At 38.4% G+C, this 24859-nt stretch overlaps 1 protein-coding gene across 1 annotated transcript; it reads left to right on the forward strand.

Annotated features, from left to right (window-relative positions):
• Positions 1 to 1292: 1292 nt before the first annotated feature.
• Positions 1293 to 24833, forward strand: LOC138109865 (tyrosine-protein kinase TXK-like). The gene is made up of 15 exons (XM_069014173.1): positions 1293 to 1355; positions 7019 to 7070; positions 7289 to 7391; positions 8201 to 8406; positions 9361 to 9426; positions 10040 to 10094; positions 10909 to 10988; positions 12378 to 12505; positions 13634 to 13708; positions 14643 to 14814; positions 15527 to 15743; positions 16680 to 16744; positions 18794 to 18912; positions 19373 to 19530; positions 20848 to 24833. The coding sequence occupies exons 1-15, from the start codon at positions 1340 to 1342 to the stop codon at positions 20914 to 20916; spliced, it is 1581 nt and encodes a 526-aa protein (XP_068870274.1). The 5' UTR covers positions 1293 to 1339; the 3' UTR covers positions 20917 to 24833.
• Positions 24834 to 24859: the final 26 nt, after the last annotated feature.

Consider the following 24859-nt stretch of genomic DNA (forward strand, 5'->3'; position numbering starts at 1 on the left):
ATAGTTAGCTTAATCCATTCCATCATTCTTGCATTTTAGTATTTCTGTAATCAGTTTTGGACATGCTTAGATCCCCACCCTGCTTTGCTTAAATGTTTGGCTTTATGTTCAAAAGGAGGAAGCCTCCTCTTTCTTGGAAGAAGTGCTTTCCTTTTCTAATGCTATTCTATTGAAAAGTTACAGGCAGCCAAAAAAGGTTCAAATGCCTATTTCCTTTTTCTCAATGACAAAGTCTCAGAAAATTATTCCAACCATGCAAACCAGCTTGTCAAATTGCTGAGTCCAAAACCACTCTCCAATCAATACCAGCAGCAGGTATTGTTAAAAGGGAAAATTTAGGGGTTTCTACTCTCCCTAGTAGAAGAAGTAGTGGAAAAAGCAATGTGGAGCATTTAAGGTAAGCCAAGCACATCTCTCCTTCCCCAGCCACTCATTTAAACCCCACTTTCTCAAAGATCCTCCAAAGCATGGTGTTGCTAACTCCTTCAACAATGCGTCATGTTGTAAATAATGTTTCCCTTAAAACCCAAATGAAGCTTAGGAAAATCAGAAGATTAATTGCTTGCAATGGACTTTAATTAAATATTCATCATTAATTTGTATAGTAGAATATACCCTAACTGTGTGGACTTTTGGCAGCAGTTTTCTCAGTGGGGTGGGTGCTTTGAATCTGACCCTTTCACCTGCCTCTTCCGGGTACCTGAAGATAATTTCTTCTGACTTGGTATTGGGCTTGACTCTTACTTGGGATGTCAGGAGCTCTGAGGCACCCAGTTTCTAGATGAGTGCATTTTTTTTCAGTTGAATGTAGGCTTAGATGCCTAATTTTAGAAAGGATCAGAACACCTCTGGAGGCAGCTGTGTTGCTGACTCTCCTGGTCTCTTGAAAGGCAGGTTGAAATGCTGTACCATCCTTTCTTCTGGATGAGCTTGCTCACCCTTAAGCAACTTCAGCCTTTCCTCCTATTTTTATTATAACTGAATTTTTTCAGATGTTGGGGTGAAAAATCCATCTGAACAAAACCAAATGTTGTGATTTACATCTGCTCTGGCTTTTTTACTTTTTTTTTTTAAGAAATACTTAGACCTACTGATAACAGTTTAATAACTTTTTTTCTATAAAATGTTTGATTCTAGAAAGCAGACCATTTTTTCTCCTTCTACTCTGTTTGGGGCTTTTTTTTTTTTTTTAAATAAAAGGTAAGTAGGCGCGGTCAAGCGGTGTCTGTGGTTTACCATGCTTCGTATCAGAGTGAAAAGCTCAGCTTGGGCTGTTTTACTGGCACAGCTGATGAAGAGAGGTTTGCATTTTCATCTTAATATAAATGAATAAGCAGACATGATTCTTTCTACCTGTAAGTAAATTTGGCTTCATATTTTGATCTTGTAGTTTTGTTTTGTGCAACAGCAGTGTACTTAACAAATGAAGCATTTAAATATAAAAATATGAACCTGCTTTCTCTTGCACTAAGGGGATCTCTGTTAAGACTGCTTGTCTTGGCTTTCAAAATTAATGCACAAATATTAATCCACCGTATGATGGATTTAGCAAAGCAACTACTTTTATGTATAGATAGGGAGATATTTCCACACACTATTCTTAAACTCATAAACTGCATAGACACAGATAGAAAGTTTGGTATAACTAAACCTGTCTTTCCTCCAGAGTAAACTCAACTCACAGGAAAGACAGGAAGCCTCAGCTTGCAGACGCAAAAAGCTGAAAAGCTCATATTTTAAAGTGCTTTTAGAAGCAAACTATACTGTAGCTTTCTACCAGGTTATTGGTTTTTGTTGTACTGTTGAAAACTAACAGACCAGACCAGGAAGCAAACTGTGTGTTGCAGCAAAGCTTTGATGGATGAAGCTGAGTTTGTAGTGTTGAACACAGTTAACCTTCTGCTCCATTGCAAGAGCAAAAACTTCTTGCAAAAAATGCTAGAAGAGTGCAAACCTTAGACATGGACTGGAGTGCTTTCAGTGTTAGGCGTGCTTTGAGAAACGGTGATTCAGAAAAAGAAAAGCAAAGAAAATGGTGAAATAATATAATTATAAAATGCAAATGATAAAAATTTATTTCTACCTTGTTGCTTTTGTCTTTGATGTTAACTTTCCTAAAGCTGCCATTTGCAGTGAGTAACAACTGAAGATAGGAAGAAGATTGCGCATATGTATGTGTGTGAATTGGCCACGTAAACAGACGACATTATCAACCCAAAGTGTGCTCTGGATGTTGTGGGACTGTATCAGGCCAGGATGTGTTTTCACTCCGCCTTCTCTGTTCTGATGGGACTGTCTTTAAGCTGCTTAAGGAAATGGCTGTTCCTGACAGCTGACCCGTCTTTTTCTTCTTCCTCTTGCATCCATCTGCTCTGTTGTGCACAGATAAATTTATTTTCAGGACTAAAAAGTTGACTATCAAAATGTCAGCTGCACATTTTTAGGCCGAGTGTTTGTCAGATTAGCTCCAACGCCAGTTTTCTGGTGTTTTTACTTTAGCCACATGCTTCTCGTGCTACAATTATTTCTTGTTTTGAAACTGAGCATCCCAATGGATCTCTGTGCTTCGATAGGCTGTCATGGCTCTGTGCAAATGTTGGGGTTTGTATTTGCTTACCAGGGAGATAATATGACACTGCTTTATGAACAAATGTTTTCCTCCTAAATTAGTCATTTCCAGAAAGAAAAAGACATTAGCGGTGAAATGCACTATATTTGTTTGTTCCTGTGTTAAATAACTTTGTCTAAGGTTGCAAGCTTTCATCAAAAATTGCAGAAATAAAAAAATTCTCTATACAATTAAAGAAGGAAGATTTGCCAAGTTCTAGATTCAACAGCTCAAATACTCATCTTGTTTAACTTAAACCTAGATTTTAAACTACTGAATTTAGTTGTTCCATGATGATGTACCCCAAGGATCAAAGCAACATTTTTGGGTAGCTTGTGTTTTGATAGAACTCAAGGAAATGTGAGCTGGAAGATTTTATGGGCTGTGGGTGCTGGGGAAATCTTCCTTGCTATGGATTTAAAAGAAGCAAGATTTGATCAGTTTTTAAAAATTTTTGGGAAGCTTTTTGGTTAGGTAGGAACCAGAGAAGTAGAACCTAAAATTAAGGGCTCCATAAGCACTTTATTTTAACAGACTTCAAAATTAATTTACTGTTAAAAATTACGGAGTATTTCTTCCTGTTAGCCTGTATTTCTTTCCTGTGTCCTGTCCAAGCAGTCTGTCAGTCATAACATGGCAAATCTTATTGGTCTCTCTGTTCTCTTCAAAACATGGAATCCAAAATGTGATTTCCTTGCTGAAGTACAGCTCATCAGTGACTAATCTTTAATTTAACAACTCTTCAATGTGGTTACTTGAGTTAGGGACCTGGGGATCAAGGCTTGCTAACATATATGTGACTCTTAACACTCCTTGACAAACCCAGTGTTTTGCTTAGGAAAAGGTCTTTGGTGAAAAGTTGAAGGAAATCAGATAGAATAGTTCCACTGATTTCAGTGATCTAGCAGAAGGGATAATCAAGAAGAAATATTTCAAATGAGTAAATTCTAAGAATGTATTTTCAATTTATTTATATTTTAAATGTTAGCTTTTTAAAAAATTAAAATACAGGAGTTTAAGGTTTATAATTCTTTCTTAGTTTTTCTGATGGCTGTTGAGAAAAGAGAAAGAAAGGAAGAGCCCAAGACATGGGAGGGTGCACATGGGGGTGAGAAGTGTCAGGCAGGAAATGCCATCTTCCGGCTACGTGACAGCGCACACTGGTGTACAGCCCTCAGTGTCAGCATCTTCCTTGGCCGCAAGCAGGAGGCCAAGAGGAGAGCAAGTTAAATCAAATTATTCACTCAGTGTATCAAAGCTTTCCCCATCTGCAGTGTTGGCCAAATCTTTCTGAAAGAGCATCACGGTTTGGGCCTACTTTCTAAAGTGAGTTATGAACTTAAGAAATATGAACTTAATCGGGAGGGAAAAGTGTTGTTCAAGAAGCTTACCAATGACCAGGGAAGATGTAAAATGCATAGATAAGTACACGAGTCTTTGCTTGAGATGCTGAAATTCCAAGCCATCAGGTCAAGGCTTCCACACTTAAGTTAATTTAACTAAAGCAGAACTTAGCTCTGTGAAGCAGGAGGCCTTTCTCTATGTGCTTTGATAATGTTTCCTAGCAGACTTGACAAATTTCCAAACAGAAATGAACAGTTTGCACTGCATTAATTTGCACTTGTACTAATTTCTACTGAATTCAGTCCACAAATAATCTAGGACTAATGCAGGGACAAAAGAATTTCAGAAGTGACTGAGGTTGCTGAGAAAAGATGTTCAAAGAAAAATTCAGTTTCAAAGAGCTGGAAATTACCTGCTTTAGGATCATAAATATCTGCTAGATTGATAGGCTGTGATTTCACACTTAAAATACTCCAAAAGAGTGAATGAGGACAACTAAACTTTGACAGAACTGTGCAAAGTTTGTGCTGCTCCTCCAGATCCTGCAATTCAGTTCAGCATGGTCTTGTCTGATCCATGGCCTTAGTCTAATCCGAGCCCTAACTTACAGTCTTCAGAATTTGTCATATCATATTTTGTCATCTTTATTGGATTACACACTCTACCCTTGGAAAAATTGCTCACCAAATGAAGCACATGTCCCAGGAAAGAAACATCATGATTACAGCTTCAACCTATACCTTTCCTGTGGTTTTATGGACAGAACAAGAGGCTAAATATTCAATATCTTATATGCTTATGTTATTTTTAAAAATGTCACATACAGTCATTTACTGCTAATAGCTTTTAGCACAGTAAAAGGAGGGGGTAAGACACAAAAATCATCAATTACCAAAGCAAGTCTGAGATTCACTGAAGGCAAAAAGGATTCCTGAGCTTACACTACAACTATATTCAAACTATTGGGCTCATAAAGAAAACAAGACAGAATTACATATCCATAACATTTGTCTGAACATCTTGCTTTCATGGTAATAGTCAAATCTTTAAAATCTTATTAGAAAATTATTCTAGTGTTACTTGGAAAATCTGCAGTGCTGCTTCTAATTATTTCTTTTAAGTGTTTTATATGGAGAGCAAATAATCTGATGAGAAAAAATATATTTAATTAGATTAGATGGTTCAATGAGAAGAAAAAGACAAGATTCCAAATGTCATGTTCCCTTTTGCAAATAACTACATACTTTTATAGACATTGAGTAAACATCATGTCACTGGCTGAAATAAAAGAAACTCAAGCATTTTTTCACCCATGGTGTTCACTTTTCATGAGACAGTTTTAAATGGCCGAGGGACAATTCAATGTACACTGGACAATTATGCAGCAAATAAACTTCATTGCCCATATCTTTTTAGCCTGGTGGCTTTGAAGAGAAGCTGTCTACTGGCTTGGGTATTTTTAATTGCTGCATTTCTCACAGCTGTCACTGGAAATTTTTACCAAACAATTGATGGTGTCTTCTGATTACTGTTGGCTCATCAGTTTCCCACACAGTAGATTCTTCACAGGATTCAACAGTCTAATTTTCATCATGTAGTAAGGTTGCTTAATGTTTTGAATGCTAGGATGCATACTCTCAGCATATTTGACTTTCAGTTGGTAATAGGCATTAGCAAAAAGTCTTACAGGACACCAGAAGGGACATCCTATTTATTCTAGGCTGGATTAGGTCATTAGGATCAACAATGCAAAAATGCCACGAGGGAAAAACAAATAAAGTGGAAGGAATTGATGGGACTACACAAAGAAATATCATGTGAAATACAAAGCAGCGAAATTCTGAGACCTTGGGAAGTGTATTTCGAATAAAAATCTGAAGCCTCTTTGCAAACTATGACCTCTGTGGCAGAGAAAAATAAGACGCATTATAGTGGGATATAAAGTTTATTTTCTGTTAATGCAGCAGAATATGAGGAGAACCTTGTCTTTCCATCTCTGGCTCTCATGCTTCTTAAAGAACTGTACATTGCACCTGAGAACCTGAGCCTGTCCTACAGGTGCTGCTGCTCTTCCTTCTGCCCAGTGGTGACACATGAGGGTGAGACAGCTCAGGGAGCTGACCCAGCAGAAAGGGATTACCTGCCCTTTTAGCATCCTGTCTTACTCAGTTTGAGATGAGATGAGGTGCAGAGGGAAAGAGTATGGGACTATAACTGCTCCAGCTTGGCTCAAACTGCTATGGGAACACAAACTGGGGAAAGTCGGTCTCAGCCCACGTAGAAGTGGACCAGAGCAAGTGTCAAACATTTATTTACCTCATTCAAATCTTCTTAATGTCTTCCAACCTATTTAATACCATATCCTCTCTGCTGTATATACAAGATATGTTGGATTGATTTCTCTTTAAATTTTTGATGTCTGTGATGATGTATCCAATGTATTTTTCTCAGGATTATCAGCCACTTGGCATGCAAGTGTAAAGCATATATTCTCTCCATGCTTTAAACCTGGGCTAGTGCATTTATTATACTAATGGTTGCAACAGAAACAGGAAAATCCATATTAATTCAAAGAAATTAATATAGTGTGGGTCCTGTAATAAACCTCAAAGAAAACTTTGTCATAAAAACGTGGTTTTGTATTTGGCTTGAATAAGCTAAAAATTATGTCAGTGCTGAAGGGGACAGTTCTCCATCTCTAGTCCCTGATGAGATTCTCATCCCCCTTGTTGCACCAGGTAGAGCTTGTGCAGGGTGGTGTAATCAGTCAAATCAGTATGAATTTGGCTGACAATGTATTTTTTTTATTACTTATTTTGCTGATTTAGTGAGCTGATTTAGCTCATATATATGGCCTCATAATTGCCAAAACATTGTAAGGGAGACTGTAAAGAAAGCTCTGCTGGTTTTGGTGGCTGCAAATTCAGCTGTATTGATTTGCAAGATATCTCACAGCAAGACAGAACTAATAGTGTGTCTAAGCACATCAGGTAGACCTTAATTCTGTAAGTTTTGTGAACAAACAAACAGGAACACTGCAAATACAGAAAATGTTCTTGTTCACAGATCACACCATCCAGTCTGTTTTCTGCTGCTGCTGCTGCACAGTGCAAGAAAGGTATGTGAAATGCTTCAGCTTTTCAGTAAATAAATATCTACACATAAAGGATTTCTTAAAACCCTTCTATTTGCAGTAGAAGAGCAAATATGCCGAAGTTTAAAGACATTGTACTCTGCATATCCCTAATGGAGGAAGGCATGTATATCCATGGATGTTTTTATGTGAATGTTTATAGATATGCATTCACACAAATGCTTCATGTTTTTCAAAATCAGAGAAATGAGAACAAATGTGAACCTGGACCCGGACACTGTCCTGGTGACCCAGTACTCTGCCTCACAACCAGACGTTTCCTATGAATCTATTTGGAAGTGCCGGGTAAGTAACATTTTGGCAGGTGAAAAGAGAGAATTGAAGTGATTTGACATACAGTGGCTCAGTACCAGAATAAGCAGGGGAGTAACTAGCTCTTGAGCTTGTAAAGTTCTTTGTTCCATAAAAATTACAGAGTAAAGGTAACTGAAGAGTCTTACTGATGTAAATACAGTGTCACAGTGAGGTTTCCCAAGCTTGGTGTCATGAAGAAGGTGGTTCCTTCTTCCACTTTTGGTTTTGGTCATGGGGATGGAAAGGGTGGGAGTGCCCTGCTGGGCAAATGCAAGTGCACCCTGCTCGGCTGGTACGTAATGTTCACCTTAGTTTTATTAGATCTAAGTTGATTTAATCTGAGTTTTCAAAGTATAACTAAGTGCAAAGGTAGAACCTCCACTGACGCAAAAGAAAATTATTATGTTCCTGCCAGTTTGCCAAGAAAGTCTGCAGTGCAGAATATGTTAATTCTCCAGATAAATGAATTTCCAGACATTGTACCTCCATTGATTTCAATGCTGCTCTGCTTTTTCACCAGCGAGGAGTTGTCCCAGCATCCATAAAGTGTAGAAGTCACCCCTCCTAAGGCAGATAGCTTATTTGTTATTCGCTCCACTTCCCATTGTCATTTTTGCTTCGGCACCAAACTACTTAGTCTTGCAGTTTTACAAGTGATGAGGTGATAGTGCTTTACAAGGGGCAGTAACAACCATGATGAGTTCCTCTTAGTTACTGGGACAGTATAATAGCAGGGGAATTATGCAAGCAGCAGTAGAGAGAAAGGTCTGGTTATGAAAAATACTTTCATTTTTCACTAGCGCAAGAGACAGTTGCAATTTAAGAACAAGCCATTACCTCCTCTGCCTGCCGAGGCCTTAGAAGACTACAGCAAGAATCCCAGAGTTATTGCACTCTGTGACTTCTTTGCTAGAGGGCCTTTGGATTTACCTCTCAAGAAGTCAGAAGAATACATTATCCTCGAGCAGTATGATCCCCTCTGGTGGAAGGCAAGAGACCGACATGGGTAAGAGAGAGGGCATCTATTTCAATCTCCCTACACAGAAAGAAAAAAGTCTAAAACAACCTGTGCAAAAGTGAGACTTGTGAGACAATTTAAGGACAAGCTTGAAAGTGTTCAACTATGTATGAGGCACACAGACTGACTGGGCAGACTTTCAACAGGGTTTGGCACCCCAGAAATGGACAGGGAATCTAGAATCTGTTGGGAATTCAGAGTTCAGCCCTACACTCGGTAATTTCCTGAGCAAGGTGTTTGAGGACCATGTGAATCACTGGGCTCTGAGCCATGTGCAAATCCAGCTTTCCATATTTCAAGTGCTTTACAGTGGAGTGTATATGTGTAAACATGTCATAAAACCATAGAGATTATGAAGACATACCTGAAAAAAACCCTCTTACCCAAAATACCTGGGTATTTTAGAGAACTAGGTAACTTCAGTTAGGATCCTTTTGACACTTAGGTTTGTTTTGTGTTGTTCTCCTTTCTCCTTTGCATTTTTATGTTGGGAATGGTTTTATGTTATGTTATAACCATCTCCTTTCCATTCAGATTTCTCCTTTAAATATTTTAAATGCTTTTTCTCAACTCAGGTTTTCAGCAAAAGTATACTGACAACTATTTTGTATATACAAGTAAGCACACACTTTATATTTCTTCATATAGAAGCTTTGAATAGGCTGAAAATTAAGATGGTGGCTTCTGATTCAGAAGAAAAATAATTTTTTTCTATATCTTAGCCTATACCATCTGGCTTTTCCATTTGAGTAGCCATCCACAGTTGTGGGACAAAAATGTTATGCCTGGGATGAAAGGACTCAATTTTTTATTCAGTTCTAATGCTGAAATTCAGTATCTAGCAACATAGCCCCTTTGTAATTCAACAAAAGGATGATGTATATCCTAATCCTACTAATATTTCACACTATACGATGATATTATCCCAATATGTTGTTTCAGGAATGAAGGTCTAATTCCCAGCAACTATGTTACCGAAAACAGGAATAGTAATTTAGAAACGTACAAGTAAGTACCTTGGAAAATGATAATTGTGCTTTCATTTCTAAAAATGGATTGCAGAGATACATTTTAATGCTTGATCCTTTGAATTTTTATTCGACATTAACATGTTTATCAAAAGCTCACTTTTTTTTTACAAAACATTATTCTTAAAGTGAATTAACATTCATTTGCATGAATCATAGTGTCAGAGTCCAGATGTTTTCTATTTCTCTAGACTCAATGCTTAATGTTTCTGTATTCTGGTCTTTGCCTGTTGTGATCATGTCGCTAATTCCAATTACTCCAATTTAAATTACTGGAGAGAATATTAAAATTCTGAAAAATTGTAGAGAAGGAAGGCTTGACACATCATCCAGGACTGTAAATTTCATCACAGTTTGGCATAACTCCTGGGGTTTCTTTTATTTGAGCTATTATTTAGTCACAGTAAATTTGGGCCAAAACGTTCTTTAAAAAAAAGATCTAATAAAACATTTCCAAATTAAGACATGTTAATATACAATGATAGTTCTAAACACATTTTTGACTTGGAATAATGCAATTACTAAACTGTGAAACAAAGCAAACATTCATTTTTACTGACTGAAATTAAGGATAGGTTATCTCCTTGTTGCAGGTGGTACTGCAGAAACATAAACAGAAGCCAAGCAGAACTTCTCTTGCGCCAGAAGGTAACTCGGGTTGCACATAGAGCTAACAGTACTGAAAAATATCTATCAGTAGAGGCATCAAGAGCATTATCACAGTCAAATCCAAATCTGTTTGGTCTGCTGTACGAGAGAAAGTACCTTGAAATAAAAAGGCTTTCTGGTGTTAGCATAGAGCGCAGACTATCCAGACTTCACAAAGCTTTAAATTGTAGCCCCAGCAAATTCTATGTAGATTTTCCATGCTAGATAAATTAAATTGCATGTCTTACTGTACTTGTCTGTTGCATTAGACATTGAAGACTGAAATCCATGTAGTAAGCTAATTAGTGAGCTTAGCAGAACCTAACAAAACTGCTACGTCTTCCTTGAATACAGAGCAAACAATCCATATTGCATTCTACCCCTGTCAGTTACTAAAGTGCCTAACTCAGTCAAACTCATCGGGTCTTTGCTCAAGGACTAACTCAGGCCTGGGACAAGAAAGACAAGGGAAGAATATCTCAGACAAAACTGTTTTAACTGTATTTTTTTCTAGTGATTTGTACAATTTGATTTTTAAATAAGTCAAAGCATTTTGACTACTTCACACTGAAGAGTACAATTCAGCTAAATTACTTATCTCTAAGAAGTTACCTGGCACTTATTATTTTCTCTGGGGTTTTTTTTTGCTCTGCCATGTACCTGGCTATCCATTCCTATTCTCTACTTCTTTGTCTTCGTCCCAAACAGTCATAGGTATTCTACAGAATTTGGTAAACAGCTGCAATTCCTGTCTTAAGGGAGCATTATTGAAGCTCAAAAGCATAAGAAAAATTTTCCTTGGATTTCTTTTCAGCCCAAAGAAGGTGCATTTGTTGTCAGAGATTCAAGCCGACAGGGTCTTCTTACGCTGTCCATGTATTCACGGGCTAAAGGGTGAGTTCCTCTGAATGGTTAGGGTTTGAATCAAGAGGTGATGGAAAAGCTTCCTCCAAACTCCTCAGAATAATTGGGTAGGTTGGACATGCAGTGCACAAGAGCAGGGAACCACAGGGATGCTGTTCATGTAGAGTTAATAATCGTGTACAGAAATGATGGTGGGCAGTGGATCACTGGGTGTGGAAATGTCCTATCCAGACAAGATTACCTGCACTCACTGAAATTCACAAATAATCTGCTGTGGAAACCATGCCACAGCCTTTGGCCACTGCACCAAACTGTTTCCTTTCTCCATAGGCTCTGTGCACTGTTCATTCATCCCAGACTCTTCTGTCCTCAAACTTCTCCTGTTTGTCTCCTAAAATCACCTCACCCCTACTGTGCACTCTTACTTTTGCCAGACAACAGCCACAAGATTCACTCTTGCCCATATCAGGAGCAATCACCTACAGCACCGACTTAACCCACTTCAAGCTGTTTTATACCCTCTTCATCAGCCCTCCTGCATCCTCCTGTATCAACTGTGTCTGCTTTCCTTCTCTCTCTCTTACAGCTAGCCAGAGGTGAGAGGAACAGAGGCATTGGTGTTACCATCACCCTCTCCCTCCCTCCATTCCCTCCCGGAAACATGGGGCCAGCCCTCCCCACCATCCCTGTGCTGGGGACAGGCTCACAATTTCTGTGGGCTCAGTAATGTTCCTGATAATGACTTGATAATGCAGACTGTATAATGTTTCTGTACTCTGCTTGTTGTGGCCATGTGTCCACAATTTAGAGAACTAACCTTCAGCAACCACCAGCCCGAAATGCAAACTTAACTTCTTAATTTTGAGTGTCATGGAAAGCAGGGATAGATGGGCAGCAAAATATACAGAAAGCAAAAAAGACAGATAATGTGAAGAAATTCAGAAAAACAAAGGTATCAAATAAAAGCTCCAATGAAGACCTTTTGAAGAAGTAGAACAGAAAATTTAATCCCATTTTATAAATGAATTTGTGTTTAAGTTTTTGGGAGAAAATACAGATTATTAGGGACATTTTAATTTTAAGAGGATATATTCAAATAAATGCTTAATTAGGAGGAACACTTCTTGGACACTACGGCTATTTCTTATGACTGCAATGGTACAGGGGTAAAAAATACTTGGGCAGCAAAAAACATTGTGCAATTATCTCCCAAAGTTGGGAGAAATAGCTGTTCAAGGAGTCTTGTTTTTTTTTCTCCTCAAACAGTTTCCCAGCTACACACACCATTTTAAGTTGAGAACTGTATCCCAAGTTTTCAGATTTTTCTATGCTTTCAATTTCATAATTCAAAGTGAAATTTAAGCAGATTTATAGTATAAATTATTTTTACTGAAAATTACAATGCTTTGTTGATTTCAGAAGTCATAATGGAGATATTCTACACTATCAAATTAAACAAAATCACTTGGGACAATATTATGTAGCAGAAAACTATCTCTTTTCATCTGTTCCTGAACTCATCAAGTATCATCAACACAATGCTGCAGGTAATGCATGTAAGCTGATATGGTTTTACATCTTTTCCTAATACTTTTCTTATAAAAAGAGACACAAGTGTTTCTATTGCTAATGAATTTAAATATGCCTTGATTCTTTATGCCAAAGTCATAACTGTTGTGTGCATATACCATGGGGGAAGTGAAACTACTAAACTCATCTACATGTATTAAATAATTTTAGCAAAGATAGAAGCCTGCTCTTTGTTCATATTTGACCGAATAGGGCTTAGGTGAAATTTGATCATAATTCTTTCTTTGTCTATGACAACGACCTGTATACATGCAATTTAATAAAAGCAGGAGCTATGCTGTGCATCAACAGGCAGCATTCTACTGATTTTGAAAAAAACCCAACCCATACCACAAACAATCAGTGGCAGAATTAGGAGCACAAGGACTCTTTAACACTGGCTTTCAGCTTACCAGGGTTAGACACCTCTAACTGTTGGCTGATGGCAGATTTTTATACTTTTTTTGCATGAAAAATATCCTTCACTTTGGTTCTGCCCATAATTTTAATACAATCTAAAATGGTTTTACTCTGAATGAATGAAGATGGGAAAACACACGGAGATCACTTGCACTAGTTAGAGAGGAAGATTCGGAAATGGACAGAGCCTTTTGCTGGAGGGAGGAGGATTGTAGGAAACACTTATAGCAGAAACGGCCCTAAAAGTAATAGTGGGAAGAATCAATGAATGCAGGGAGTCCATGGTGAGGGATGTATTCACTGGTACTATTGGCCTATGAATGCAAAAAAAAAATGAATGACAGGCACAAAAATATTTCAAACCTGGGAAGTCGTGCTGGCAGACACTGTTTAGGTCAGTGACACAGTATTTTAGAACTCAAGATCACTGTCATTGTACAAACAAGCAAGAGTATCACTGTTGGCTTTATGAAAGTATAAATGCTTTTGTAGTCAGAGCCCTATTAAAGTCTTTCTCCATTTCTTCTTACTGTAGTGTTTTATCTGAGCAAACTGTAAGCAAAAGTAACTTCAAGAAATAAGAAATTTACATCAGATTCCAAGTATTTTTGTTTGAGAAGAGGTATGATATGGCATATTTTAAAATTAAGTAAATGGTCAACAGAATATTGTTTTGTCCCCTACAGGTCTTATTACACGTCTCCGACATCCAGTCAGATCAGATGGATGTACTTCACCAGAAACAGTAGAATTGAGTTATGGTAAAATTTTTATCTTCTTTTGAAGGAGATTTAGCTATCTGTCTAGGCAAGAGCTTAGATCATATTCACCCAGATAATAATTAAGTTGTATCTGTGAAATTCCTGGTGATAAGAAACACATAAACAGTGTAAGGCATCAGTACCAAATGAGATACCTGACTCAGCTGTTTCTGTGCAGTGACTGTTATGCTTCTGTTACAACCACCAGTGCAGTTCAGAGCTATTTGGACTTTTCTAAGTGAACCTAAGACTCAAACAGATGTTTAATAGCTTTTGAAAGGCTATTTGATTTATTTAAATACTTAGGAAATTGAACTTGAAACCTGAAATTAATACTATTTATGGAGAAGATTGTCAGTTATACAGGTTTTAGAAATAAGAATGGAATCTTACATGGTATTAAAACAAACAAGAAATAAATGCCAGTTTTGTGTATATAGATCAGGAATGTCATACCATCTGTTGGACAATAGGAACCTCCAAAACGGAGTATTTTTCATGTTCCCATGAATCTCAAGGCTTAATATTTCTGAAGGGTAGAACTATTGTAGTTACTACAACAAAGGTAGCCAGTGACTATTTCTGTAGCTATACTATCCATCTGGAACTGCTTTGGAGCTAAAAACATCACATATAATAATGCCAAAAAAGTTCTCATGTGTAATCAAAGCTAGACACTTGCCTTATCTTCAAGCCTCAGACATTCCTACATTAAGCAAAATCCCTAATCACATTCTTTAAACTCTAAAATATAATTTATATTTAAACATATGTGAGCCAATGAAAATTTTCAGATATTTAAAACATGCAATAGCTGATGCACAGGTATGATGCTTCGCTGCGTGCATTAACTGCAGCTAGCAAGGCGTGTGTCCTGGAGCATGGCTCAGGAAAGTTGGCCTGACTCTTCTGGCATATTGGGCTGCTTTTACAGAGGGATGGGGATTAAACCCATCTGAACTGCAGTTCCTGAAAGAACTTGGGCGTGGGCAGTTTGGAGTTGTTTATCTCGGTAAATGGAAAGAAACTATCAAGGTTGCCATCAAAACAATCAATGAAGGTGCAATGTCTGAAGATGATTTCATGGAGGAGGCCAAACTGATGATGTAAGTACAAAAGATGTTCTATCAGTTTACCAAGAAATCAATATAACCTAATTGCATTTCAAACAAACAGACAAAGCAGTTTGATGGGAATGGTGGATGTGTGGGACAGAAAGGCTGATGTAAAGGTCTGAACCAAACAGATGCAGATGCTTCCTATGCCCAGACGCTTCCTTTAGAGTGTACTCCCCTTTGTACTGTGGAGCTCAATGGGGAGTAAATGTTCTGGAAAAATGTGAACATGCTCCTACAACTATTCTTTAATCCATAACTCAGTGTCTCTAGGAACACTGGCAGAGCTTTTATGTAACTAAAGCTTTTGAGAAACCATATTACCATATTTGCAAATTTTGCAAATTAGGGAAGTACCCACATGAGGTCTTGGCAAAGGCCAGAGAAGAACCCTTGCAGGGTCAAGGTTCCTGCCTGCAGGCCAAGCATAACTGGACCTTTCCATTTTGCACCAACCATATCAAGCTTTGCATTCACTGCATTTATACTGCATTTATATAACTGATGAGCAATTATGAGAGTGAACTTTTTGGAGGAAGTTGTAGACTGGAATGTGCTAGGTAGTGGGAGAGCTCTGAAGACAGCTGAATAGGATACTGTTTATCAAGTAGTGAAAGTATTTTTCAAAACCATCATGAGACTCAAAGGTCTAGTTACCTGCCAAGAACAAATATTAGCCTGTCTAAAATGTGATTTTAAACAGGAAACTCTCCCACCCAAAGCTGGTCCAGCTTTATGGAGTGTGTACACATCACAAACCTCTCTACGTTGTGACTGAATTCATGGAAAATGGTTGCCTGCTCAATTACCTTCGGCAAAGGAGGGGGAAACTTGGCAGAGGCATTCTCCTGAGCATGTGCCAGGATGTTTGTGAAGGGATGGAATATCTGGAAAGAAATAGCTTTATTCACCGTGATTTAGTAAGTACAATAGGTTTTCTGAGGCTCTTGACAAATGCTTGCAGTAAAGAATGTGCTGTTGCATTTTATGGGACATTATGTGTCCTGTAAGACTTCAGCCCTGCAGGATCTAATAAGGCAAACCCAAACTTTTCAGCTGTTATTTTGCCCATGGAGAGATCAAAAAACTACTTGAGAAAAGTTTTTCCATTGGAAAAACCCTTGAGAGGTCAGAGAAAATTAGGATATTGACATGGAACTATCTGGTATTAGGACACCTCAATAGAAAGGTGATCACAACACAACCAAAATCACAGCATTACAAAAGTTCAGCAACAATGAGAATTTAAAAAAATTAAATCTTTTTCTATCTATATTTTTTTGGCTCCCTACTGCCATCCTTTGATGCTGGGATATATGAGCGGCTTTTCTGCCCATAGACGGGGAATTAGAGGAGAAGAGCTTGTTTCTTTACTCCCTGATACTTTTTCAATGCTCACATTTAGATGTAGAGAGAAAATCTTCCTTCTCTCCTACCGAGCGGCATTAAGAAGTGTAAAATCTTGAAAATTACCAGGAGGTTCTTGATTTCTGTAATGAAAACATAAAAAAACATATTTAAACTTTACAGTAATTGTCCTAGTGTTGATGTTCAGGAAAATATGTGGTTGGATCATTAGACTGCAGCCTGAAATTCTTTCACCATTCAAGAATATCTAAACATATTGCAACTCACGCTACAAGCATTTAAGTTGTTATGTGCTATGTATGTGTAACTACACAGTAGTGAAATATGTTCACTGACTCAGAGACAAAAATTCGCAAATATTTTTGACCGATACACTAATCTCCTTTCAGATATAAACATTATGAGCTAAAGCAAATATAATTAGCTGCTGTGTTTTTCTTAAAATTCTTTAACAAAGATTTCAGATATGTTTCTCTCATTTTCCCCAGGCTGCAAGAAACTGTTTAGTCAATGTGGAGCATGTCGTTAAAGTATCCGACTTTGGCATGGCGAGGTACGAGGCCATCAACAAGGCTTTTGTGAGCACGTATTCTCAGAGGGCTGCAGCGTGATCTTTAGTTAACCTCTCTGCTTGCTTCACTGGTTTGGAGAATCCCACTGTGGTTAATTTTTGAATTCTGATGAAAATTGTAATGTTGTTTAACCGCTGTACCATGAACGGGATGTCATGTGACATCTCTGTGACATGTGACATGTCACTCTTGGTGAGTGCAAGATAGGTAAACAAAATGCTAGGTAAACTTCAGAGATGTTTATGGACAGAGAAGTGCCCAGAGTGCACAGGGCAGCCAGAAGCTTGAAGAAAGAAGTTCCCCAACTTTCCTGAGCAGGATGGAGGACAGAAAGTCACTAGGGACAGAACTGGGAGCTGGTTCTGACCTCTCGAGGCAGCAGTAGCTGAGTAGGTGAGGCAGGATGGAGGGAGGACCAGGAGGGTGGGCAGGAAGTGTGATACATCCTGCCCTGGCAGGGAAGTGGTTTTTCTGCTTAGTGATAGAACCAGCCAAAGTGAGGAAAGAGAGCCCACTCAACTCTGACAAGCACCAGCCTGAGAAACATCACTCTAGCCTCACAAACTTTCCTCAGAGGACACAGCTGAGCTGACCAAATGACTGAATGTTACCCAAAGGGGATGTCTCCTTCCTTCTTTCCTCTTCCAAGCTCAGCACAAAGCTCTCCACTTTTGTGTTTTACTGGCTGTTTTTTCTGTGGGATTAGCAGACTGAATCAGCTCACTTAGGAGGCAGATGAGATTGAAAGACAGTCAGTGGCTCTGAGCAGAAGGTTGTGGTGACATTTACCTTGCAGCTGCAAATCGTTAGATCAGCACAGCTATGCTCCTTCGGTTTTGCCCCATATTTCTAACCTCAGGCTTTCAACACCCTAGAAGTTCATAGCTAAGAACTTGTTTTTCAAAGGGCTATCCTGTACCACAGTGGTACTGCTCCCCAGAAGGGTAAGGCCAATATCAGGGCTCTGGACTTATCCAAATGAATCAGGAAACAAGTAAGACCAAGGTGGGGTGGCTGTCAGGGTCTAGCTTAAGAATAATGGACCTGAATGGCTCACTGTGGCCACAAAGTGGAGATCAGTTGTGTGGCTCTAGGACTCACTCTCCTGGGGAGGCTGTGGAAAAGTGAAGGGAACACAACCTAATTATTCAGAGCTCACACAACTACTACTACAGGTTATTTTGTACTACTATTTCATATGTTCCTTATTGAATAAGCTCCCATGCTTCTGTGCCTGCACCAAAATGAGAAAGTGACGCAAAGAGATTATTTATTTCAATGTGACCCCTTTTAAAAGGTGCTTTAAAAAATTACCTTTATGCTTTCCCTGAGAATAAATGTCTACGGCACATCTGTGATCTGCTCAGGACATTAGTACTTGGAAAATGTGCCCAGAGTCTCTAAGTATGCAGGGGTCAGCCTAGTAACCATTTAAAGTGTTGCCCTATAAATGCCTGCATTAGGCACATAATTTCATCTTATCTGGGAGGTCAGCTCCTATAAGCTTGGGCAAAAACAATTACTTTAGTGCACCTACAAGAACCGTTGCCTCAAATGTGATGAACATTTCTTTGTGTGTTGCTTTGGTAACAATGTCCCTAATACTGCATCTGTGAAGATGGGCAGCAAGAGTCATATTTTGGTAGAACAAGTGGTTGAAAAGGTGGATCCTTTTAAAAAAAGACTTCTTTAGAAAAAGCAATTATTTATTGCCACTGGTTTTCCTGCCCATGGTGAAGTGGTGTGTCTTATCAATATACACCCAAGATGACAATAATAACCATCCTGTCAGTCTTATGACAGTATCAAAATGTTTTATTCTGACATATTTCTGATGAATAATCCAAATAATTTATTTAAACAGAAATCTCTTTAAGTAAATAGCTTCTAGTATGGGTTTTTTGTTCATTTTATATTAAAATAGTGATATAGTCTTGTTGTTTCCAAATTGACACTATTTTTATGGAATTCTAAACCATTTGTGAAAATGTCGCTCATTCAAATACATGTGGTTTCCTCTTAATCTTTAGGTATGTCATTGATGATGAATATATCAGCTCTTCTGGTGCCAAGTTTCCAGTCAAATGGTCATCTCCCGAAGTCTTTCATTTCAAAAAATATAGCAGCAAATCAGATGTCTGGTCTTTTGGTGAGTTCATTAGGTGAATGTGCAACTACGCTTCCATAAAACTACTGACGTGATTCAGGAAAGTGTAACTTTTTACTCGCACTACCTATCTTAAGCTGCAGTCCTTCCCATTTTTCAAATCTTGCTTATATTGGACAAATGGGTTTTTCAGTAGGAAGGTTATGTACCTAAAAAGTAGATTTTGACTGAAATGTGCACTTTTGATAAGTCCTCATTAGCCAAATATATCTTCATTTGAGTTTCATGGACCACCACCTTAGCCGACTCAAAAGAGAGCAGAATTACATTAGCTGAAAATGGTTTGGGTTGTATCCTTCATTCAGCTCAGGCTGCCCATATTTTCATGTGTTTTTCAATACAAAAAAGAATCAGGAGTGTTTTTTATTTTCCTAATATTGTTAAAAGCTTGTGGGTTTGGCATCTTTTGTTTTGTCCTAAACCTATTTTGGTTCACTTTTAGGTGTACTGATGTGGGAAGTTTTCACAGAAGGCAAAATGCCTTTTGAAACCAAGTCAAATTCTGAAGTTGTCCATGAGATTTCTCAGGGTAACCGACTTTATCGACCACATTTGGCATCGCATCACGTGTACAAAGTCATGTACAGCTGCTGGCATGAGGTTTGTTGCCTTTTCTGTTTCCCTGGGGTATTACTTTATTATTAATTTTTAATGTGGATATAAAAGCAATCCTAAAAGATCAATACATTAAATCCTTATTTCACATCTATGGCATTCTCAGCATCTCCAACTATGTTTTTCACAAATCACACCTTAGTTTACAAGCTTCTGCTTCTTTTGACTGTTGCAAGTAATAAATATAAAGCACACTATCAGTACAATAGGTCTAGACCATCCCTGGGTTGGAATATGCCACTGTTGTCATGTTTCTCTACTCGGTCCAACGTAGTACCTTTTTCACACTTTTGTATCATGCATAGCTTTCTCTAGATCTGCTCTGAATGTTAACTGTAACACATTTGTATACCAAGTGGATATGCCCACTAAATGTAGATTTTGAACCCCCTTTTTCAAGTGTATATCAGTATCTCTGTACATCAGTACAGCTCCTAGGCTGTGCCCCTTTCACCCTCCCCAAGCTGATTTACTACTTCATGTTCTTTTGCCATTTGCCCAGCACCTGTTACTTCCTAGATTGGTATCAAAACACTGATTTCATCAACTTATCCATCTTATTAATCCCTTAAGGACCCTCCTTCTCTAGTCTCTAGAGGAAATGAATCTTTTATTTTAGGTTAAAAGTATTTTCAGAAGAGCTTTGTGTGCAATTTTTTCATGGTAATGTGTAGGCACACAGTGAGTAGCCAGGGAATCTTGTTGCTCCATTGTATCCTTTATCTCCCACCTTTTAACTCTGTATGAAATTTTTAAATTCTGAGTAAAAAAAAAAACTTAAGATATGGAAATCTAGATTGCATCCAGTTTGCTTGCTTACTGCAAACATCCATTGGAGTGCCAGCCAGCAGAGAGGTCCTGGGGAAGAAGTTCTCTTTTCTGTCTGCCACCAGACAGGAGTTCGTTCCATACTGAGCTGCAGCACTTCAAATTATACAGCAGTGAAGATTCTTTTTCAACAATCCAGGAAGCATTCCTGAGTATCATGGTCTCCTGACAGGTAGGGCTTTCCATAGACCTACTGCAGGGAGAAATTCCATAGGAATTCTGATCCAGAATTGAAATAAGTATAAAGGAATTTCAGGATTTTTTGACAAGTGCCTGTGCTCATGCTGCTGGTGTCATGAATAGCAGATTATTTTTTTTCTCTCAAATGACGAACTTGATCTTTTCTTCTGTATTCATAAAATAAAATGTAATTTTTAAGTTGTGTCTCATATGTACTTCTATCCAATTTCTGAAGTCTGGTGCTATAATTGACCAATCTGCTAACATAAGTTTATCCTCTGCTTTTCTTTTCAGAAACCTGAAGGACGTCCTACTTTTTCAGAGTTAATAGTGACTCTCACAGATCTAGCAGAGATGACATAATCACAGATTCTATACCAATATATTTACTGAAAGGTTAGCATTAAGCATGCCACTAATGTAGCTGGTACAGAAAACATCAACCTTTTACAGAAGTCTTTACTTAAATCACAGTACCAGCATTCTACATACTGAAGTAGCTGTTTGGTCCTGGCCCAGTTTTTACTTATTTGAGAAACATACTCCAGGAGACTGGTTTGGGACTCTCAAGGCTTTGTTTTCAGGATTAGGGAGGAGTATCTTCTGTCTGAAAAGCAGTAACCAAGCCTACTCACCTTATAGACCTTATTATTCATTCTTTTGTTCAGAGCTACACTAATTCCTGCATCAAGATTATTAAATTATTGGTACTTACTATGGCTCATGCACTGGGGAATACTGATTAGCAGCAGCAAAAATGATGGAAGAACCTCTGATAAAGCTCTGGCTAGGTCACTTTTAAAGGCAAGTCCTTGTGCACTGCAAAGCATCCAGCCCTGGAGAACCAAAGCAGTGTTTCCAAGGGACAGCAAGCCAAGTGAGTGACTGCTGGAGCAGTGCCCACACCTGTGCCTGTACCCACTGCTTGGACAAAGGCAGGCAGAGGGAGCAAAGGCAGCAGTCCCCACTTAGCAGCTCCCAAGTCGCATCTGAGTGACTGGAAAGATTGGGCACCTCTGAAGCCATTTTAAACCTGCATTTCAGGTCAAGGTGTCTTCTGTTCCAATTCATTAATAACAGGCAGGGAGCAAGGATTATTTTATTCCAACCTCTCCGCAATTTTCCGGTATTTTCTCCCATTCCTCTGCTCTTGCCTACTCAAATGCCCACACGTGCCTTAGTCCTCCCTTGCAAATGCCCAGAATGGTTAAAAGGCAAGTTAAAACTGGAACCTGACAGTAAAGCTCAAATGGATCCCATGATATCTTACACGGACATATCTGTAACCCTACTTCTTATGTCATTATCCACTTTTAATTTTAAATCTTAACTATGGTCAATATAAATATAATGTAGAGAAGGAAAGGCAGATGGAATTCATAATTATTTAAAACAAAATAGTCAGACCATTACAAATAAATATGTTCTTGAAAATATGTGATTGCATTGTGAATTATAGATAAGTACATCACAATATTTAGTTTTATAGGGATTTGTAGACAAAATATGTAAAACATGCTAGCTAAAGAATGACTGAGTTCAGTTTAATTTTTGTCACAACTTGAGTCACAATTTAATTTTTCATTTCCAAATTTAAAAAATAACTGTAACAATAAAATTAAATACAGAAAACCCCACAAAGTTTTGAATTTCCAAAAGATGATGGCATATCTTAGTCAAATATAGTCCTGGCAGTAATCAGTCATCTTTACTGCTGTAGTATTTTGATAGTTATCATCCCTTGGGAAAGGAAATTGTTAGTCCCATTGTTTGAACATTTGGGACTACCTTCAAACACACTTCTATGTCATTTCTGCATCAAATAAAGCTTGATATTCTTATTATTTCGTGTAATTTGCCAGAAGAATTGCCACCAACTGATGTCACTTTTTACTTTCATAATCAATTTATTTATGAGCATCCAGTCCTTTATCAGACCTATGACTGAATGCAGATCCATACAGCTGTTGTGGTTTAACCCCAGCTGGCAACAAAGTACCACGTAGCTGCTCACTCACTGCCCTCTGCCCTGGTGGGGTAGAGAATCAGAAAGAAAGTAAAACTTGTGGGTTGAGATAAGAACAGGTTAATAACTGAAACAAAGTAAAATGTAACAATAGCAATAGCAATTAAAAGGAGAGAGAGGAAAACCCAAGAGAAACAAATGATGCACAGTACCACTGCTCACCACCTGCAGACTGATGCCCAGCCCATCTGCAGGCAGTAATCAGCAGCCCCCAGCCAACAGCCCCACAGTTTATACACTGATCACGATGTTCTGTGGTATGAAATATCCCCTTGGCCAGTTCAGGTCAGCTGTCCTGGCTCCACTCCCTCTCAGCCAAAATTGAGACAATGAGACAGTACACATGTGGAGCTCACCACAGTTTATGCCCAGGCCACAGAAGTACAAAGCTTTTCACAGATGATGCACTACAAATGTGAAATTCAAACTATCTCTGCAATAGGAAATACCTGGGGACTTTGAATAATATAAGAGGTATCTTTTTTAACAGCTCTTGTAAAACTGGTTTTGCCATATAACTGCAAGTTAGTATGCAATATGCTACAGCACCATGCAGTAAAAATCAGCTCCACTAGGTTTGTGTACTCAAAGCACCTTGCTCCTGCCTGTCTCACTGAGCTGTCCCATGGTGAATATGCACCCATCCTGGCAACATGCTGGTCTAATACCTGGAGCCAATAATGCTTGCCTACCAGGCCTCCACTTCCCAATATAATCTTTCTGTAGGCTGCCTGGGGAAAGATTTGAGGAAGCTGTTATTAACATGCTGACACAGATAAATTTAACAGCTGCTACCATCAAGCTGACAGTAAATAAATGAAAAAGCACTAGAACATGATTCAGAGTCAGTGAAACTGGTGCTTAATTGGCAGCAAGAAATGGTCTACAGTACAAAGGTCAGGTATCTACAGTGTATTTATTTACCAAGCTACACCCTTGAATAAAGACTGAGTAGGCCACCTTAGACCTCATGGTGACTGTGAGCTTAGTTCAAATTCTAACCATATTCTAACAAATATGTTAGAATAGGCAAAAATGGGTGAACAGTGAGTGACATCCTTGTTGCTGACCATAAAGAGATGTCTGCTGGTTTTTTTAAACTTCCATGTGATAAAAATGAGATCTGGAAAAAGCAATAAAGGAGACACCTCCATACAGGGAACCTCCTGTCAAAGGCTGTAGGAGTGTTCAGCATTTGCAAAAATTTAGCTACTGTTTCCTGATCAAACACCAGAAGACTTGGATCAAATCTGTATTATGGATGGGAAGAAAAAAGACAGGATTCCAAGCTTTTGTGAGCCAGCCACTTAGGATACATATCTTTTCTATAAAAAAGATGCATTGTTGACAAAATGGAATGTAATTTCAGAAAGTGAAATGAATTCACTTGTCAAAAGTACTCCTGAGAAGCAACGCAGACCAATTACTAGTGTGTACAGGGCTGGTAACACTTGTTCCCAGTGCCATTTGGTTTTCGGACCAATTCCCATCCCTTCCCCGCCCCTCTCCCCCCACAAATTTCACAGATGGGAGGCTCTACAGACACACTAAAGCACACCAGCATCAATCCTCCCTCATGCACCACCAGTCTGACTCCTGCTCAGCATCCTAGTCATGTTCTGAACCGTGGCACCATTTAAAAATCTGCCCAAAAGGAGTCAGCTACTGCAAACCTGCCCTGCTGGAAAGATATTTTCTAACACACTTGCCAGTTTTATTTTGCTGGAATTTAAAGAGTGAGAGAATGGCGTTTGCTAGAAGGATGCAACCCTAATGAGTAGAGTTTGAGGTTTTGAATACGTACCCTTTGGGATAAAGACTTTTTATAGCATGGATCTTTCAAGTGTGGCTGGAAAACAAAAATGGTAGAACAGATTTCTATAGAAACTAATAACTGATGTATTTCCTTCCAAAATCATACAGATTCTTTAACCTACCCAGGTCTTCTTGACCTACCTACATTTAGTCGGTGCAGCTATGTAATGAACTTAATTGCCCGTTAATTTGTCCTGAGGTATGGCAATAATGAGTAGCTGCCAAGATTTGTTCAGTATCAGCATCTAAAAGCTGTAATTTGGTTACTAATGTATTGCCTCTGAGGTTTGCTTTGTTCTAGTTCTTAACCACTCGCTCTACATACCAAAAAACATCTAATTGCTTTAGAAAAAGTAAAAAAAGAAAACCTGACAACTCACTGAAATACTCTCCATTGAGACTGGCTGTGAGACAGACATGCCTTTAATACATCAGCTTTTGGTTTTCTGCTCCAGTTTAGAAATA

The sequence above is a fragment of the Aphelocoma coerulescens genome, chromosome 4 (assembly GCF_041296385.1).
Source record: "Aphelocoma coerulescens isolate FSJ_1873_10779 chromosome 4, UR_Acoe_1.0, whole genome shotgun sequence".
Classification (NCBI taxonomy): Eukaryota; Metazoa; Chordata; class Aves; order Passeriformes; family Corvidae; genus Aphelocoma; species Aphelocoma coerulescens.